This window comes from Physeter macrocephalus, chromosome 21, assembly GCF_002837175.3.
Source record: "Physeter macrocephalus isolate SW-GA chromosome 21, ASM283717v5, whole genome shotgun sequence".
In the NCBI taxonomy this organism is placed as follows: Eukaryota; Metazoa; Chordata; class Mammalia; order Artiodactyla; family Physeteridae; genus Physeter; species Physeter macrocephalus.
In genome coordinates, this window is record NC_041234.1 from 107,975,498 (window position 1) to 107,979,482 (window position 3,985).

General features: G+C 38.5%; 1 protein-coding gene across 1 annotated transcript; it reads left to right on the forward strand.

The window, feature by feature from the left end:
* The first annotated feature begins 3,318 nt into the window (after nt 1-3,318).
* Nucleotides 3,319-3,949, forward strand: LOC112066126 (peptidyl-prolyl cis-trans isomerase A-like). The gene has a single exon (XM_055081748.1). It carries the CDS (start codon nt 3,325-3,327, stop codon nt 3,817-3,819), a length of 495 nt encoding a protein of 164 aa, XP_054937723.1. The 5' UTR covers nt 3,319-3,324; the 3' UTR covers nt 3,820-3,949.
* Nucleotides 3,950-3,985: the final 36 nt, after the last annotated feature.

The following is a 3,985-nucleotide window of genomic DNA, read 5'->3' on the forward strand; positions in this document are numbered from 1 at the left end:
AAAAGTGGAGAAAAACAATAAGACCAAACTTTAAAGTTTGTATCATAATGCAGAAAAGAAGTAAACATTTAGAAAGACAAACTCAGTGCCATCCACAATGAAACTAGAAAGCACAAACACTAACAATGGTTGCGTCTGAGCGATGAGGCCGTAGGTGTTCTATTTTCTTTTTTTTTCAACAAACCTGCATTTTCTGACTTTCCTTTAAGGAACTTATATTACTTATACACATTTTTTAAAATTACAAGTAAAAAGAAGAGAAAAAGCAGTGCGAATGTTGTCTTAAACTTCAATCTGAAAGTTCATAGCAGTGCAAAATAAGCTAATTACAGCTTCAAAAAATTAACTGGTTTAATTCATGCAGTTTGTTCACTGAGAGTTAATTTAATATACTTATCCTAGAAAATAATACATTATTCAGTTTAATCAATATTCATTTGTTCTTTGCATAATCATATTTGCCAAAGGGTGTATTAACAACGTGCCTGCAGACTCCCAGGGAAAGGCCATGCTATAAGTAGAGTAAAAATTTTGAAATAAAAGAAAAACAATGAATTTGCCAACATTAGGCAAATGATTGATGCTAATATGCTGCAGGTTTTCATTTAAAATGCAGCCAGGAGTCTTTTATATATGTGTTTTCACTGGAAGCAGCAACATATACAGCGTCAAATTAATGAATATCATGGTAATTCAGAAGGAAATTAAATCTGGGTTGTTATTGAATAGTTGGCATATTGGTACGTGTGACACTGGCTCTTTCTACATAACCTCAGTTGACTGGAACAGTCAATGCGATGGATATTTGCAAATGTTTGTTCTTCTGTAGCTAAGAAATACATATTTTTCCATTTAAGTCCAGATGCTTAACGTGATGTAGACAGAGATAAAGACTCTAGTTAGGTTTCTCAAACATCAGGACTTGAAAAACGTCACGTTTTAGGAATAAGGAGAAGTTTCCTATGAATGAGTCCTATTTGCATTGTTGAATTTTTCTTTGAAAAATTTCTTAGATTGTGATTATTATTTTTTATCGATTCATTTTATGTGATTTTTCAGAGCTCAAACTTTCAAGAGAAAATGGGAAACTGGATTTAGAGAATTGTTGACTAGCCTCCATATGACGCTAAGGACAATACACCCTTTGGAGAATGGGTAATGTTACAGTGATACCTTCATTTCCATTTCATTTGTTTAGTATTTTTTAGCTGAAATATAGTTGCAAATATTTTTAAAAATAAAGTAACGAATTAGAGCTATTTTCAGGTAGGTTGGAAACCTGGAGGAAAATACAGCTTGGGGGCAGAGGTTGTGGGAGGCTAGGGTAAACACTAAATAAAGATATAATAGATTACATTCACTTCCAGACTGGAGAACTAACCCTGAAGAATTTTACATGGTTCTCTCCATGACATACAACTTAAACATTTTTTTAATCCTAAGGAGAAGTGTCTAAAGACTTAAATTCCATTATTATTCAGAAACAGCTATAAGAAAAAGGTGCCTACTAGTAGTAAGGTAATACCCCACAAATGGGGGCAGGTTGAGGAGAAAAAGTAGTATTAAGAAAATTTTCATTGTCCGAATGGTCATGGATATCTTCCGAATATAAGTAGATCCCATTTAAACACAACTCATTAGGTGGAATATACTTACAGAAGTAACAAAGTATGGCAATAATCCTTCAGCCAGCATCTGATGCCTCAACTATGCAAAAAGATAAGGTGTCTACTCCCTACTGAACTTAAAAGGGCATTGAGCAAACATTGCAACTCCTGGCAGCCTTGAACAGGGTAATTAAATAAACAGTGAAGGGATTTCCTATAAGACAAACCTCTCTACAGAAGGGGCAGCTAAATGCTTTGAGTTTTCAAAGAAAATATTTATCTAGGGAGAGGTGAGCAATGGAACACATTTAACAACTAAGGTAACACACAGGACATTGCCTCCTTCAGATGTAATTCCGTATCAAACTCAGAGGCTTCTCAGCTTGTGATTTTAGAAGTGACCCTTAATATCATGGATGGTCCCAGGGACCCGCTTTTTTCCTCCTCCACCAGCACAGTCTTGGGAGTTTGTTAAAGAAAAACAGGATATTTGAATATCCTGCCAGATCAGCACAGGTACACTAGCCCAGGCGAAAAATAGTTTACAACCCAACTCGTGGTCGTGGCACGGTGACTTTAATTCTTAAAGACACATGCCTACTTTGCAGATGGTCAGGGTTTATCCTTGTCGATCAGGGGCACTATCTCTTATGCAGGGGACACCTTTCTCAGTTCAGGAGACATTGTATTGGGACGGGATCATCTCAGAGAAAAAAAGGTCCTGTAGGACACAAAGTTAGTTACTCAGATGCCAGCAAACTCACCTGATAATCCAGCTGTAGACTCCAGAGGGCTGCAGCTGGCTAAACAAAGCTGCTCTGTCATTTACTTAAAAAAACAATATGATAAAAACCCTCCAGAAAGTAGGCATAGAAGGAACTTACCTCAACATAAGAACGGCCATATATGACAAACCCACAGCCAACATCGTTCTCAATGGTGAAAAACTGAAGTCATTTCCTCTAAAATCAGGAACAAGACAAGGTTGCCCACTCTCACCACTATTATTCAACATAGTTTTGGAAGTCTTAGCCACAGCAATCAGAGAAGAAAAAGAAATAAAAGGAATCCAAATCAGAAAAGAAGAAGTAAATCTGTCACTGTTTGCGGATAACATGATACTACACATAGAGAATCCTAAAGATGCTACCAGAAAACCACTAGAGCTAATCAATAAATTTGGTAAAGTAGCAGGATACAAAATTAATGCACAGAAATCTCTTGCATTCCCATACACTAATGATGAAAAATCTGAAAGAGGAATTAAGGAAACACTCCCATTTACCATTGCAACAAAAAGAATAAAATACCTAGGAATAAACCTACCTAAGGAGTCAAAACACCCGTATGCAGAAAACTATAAGACACTGATGAAAGAAATTAAAGATGATACAAACAGATGGAGAGATATACCATGTTCTTGGACTGGAAGAATCAATGTTGTGAAAATGACTCTACTACCCAAAGCAATCTACAGATTCAATGCAATCCCTATCAAACTACCACTGGCATTTTTCACAGAAGTAGAACAAAAAATTTCACAGTTTGTATGGAAACACGAAAGACCCCAGATAGCCAAAGCAATCTTGAGAACGAAAAACAGAGCTGGAAGAATCAGGGTCCCTGACTTCAGACTATACTACCAAGCTACATTAATCAAGACAGTATGGTGGCTTTGCAGACGCCGCCACACCGGGACCTCCCGCGCTGCCCAACCATGGTCAACCCTACCTTGTTCTTTGACATCGTCGTCGGTGGCGAGCCCTTGGGCCGCGTCTCCTTCGAGCTGTTTGCAGACAAAGTTCCAAAGACAGCAGAAAACTTTCGTGCTCTGAGCACTGAAGAGAAAGGCATTGGTTATAAAGGTCCCTGCTTTCACAGAATAATTCCGGGATTTATGTGCCAGGGTGGTAACTTCACACGCCAAAATGGCACTGGTGGCAAGTCCATCTATGGGGAGAAATTTGATGATGAGAATTTCCTCCTGAAGCGTATGGGTCCTGGCATCTTGTCCATGGCAAATGCTGGCCCCAACACAAACGGTTCCCAGTTTTTCATCTGCACTGCCAAGACTGAGTGGTTGGATGGCAAGCATGTGGTCTTTGGCAAGGTGAAAGAGGGCATGAATATTGTGGAAGCCATGGAGAGCTTTGGGTCCAGGAATGGCAAGACCAGCAAGAAGATCACCATTGCTAACTGTGGACAAATCTAATAATAAATTTGACTTGTGTTTTATCTTAACCACCAGACCATTCCGTCTGTAGCTCAGGAGAGCAGCACCCCTTCATCCCCATCTGCTCAAAATATACTATAATCTTTGTGCTCTCATTGCACTTCTTTGGGTTCCATATTTTCCTCATTCCCCTCCAAGTTTAACT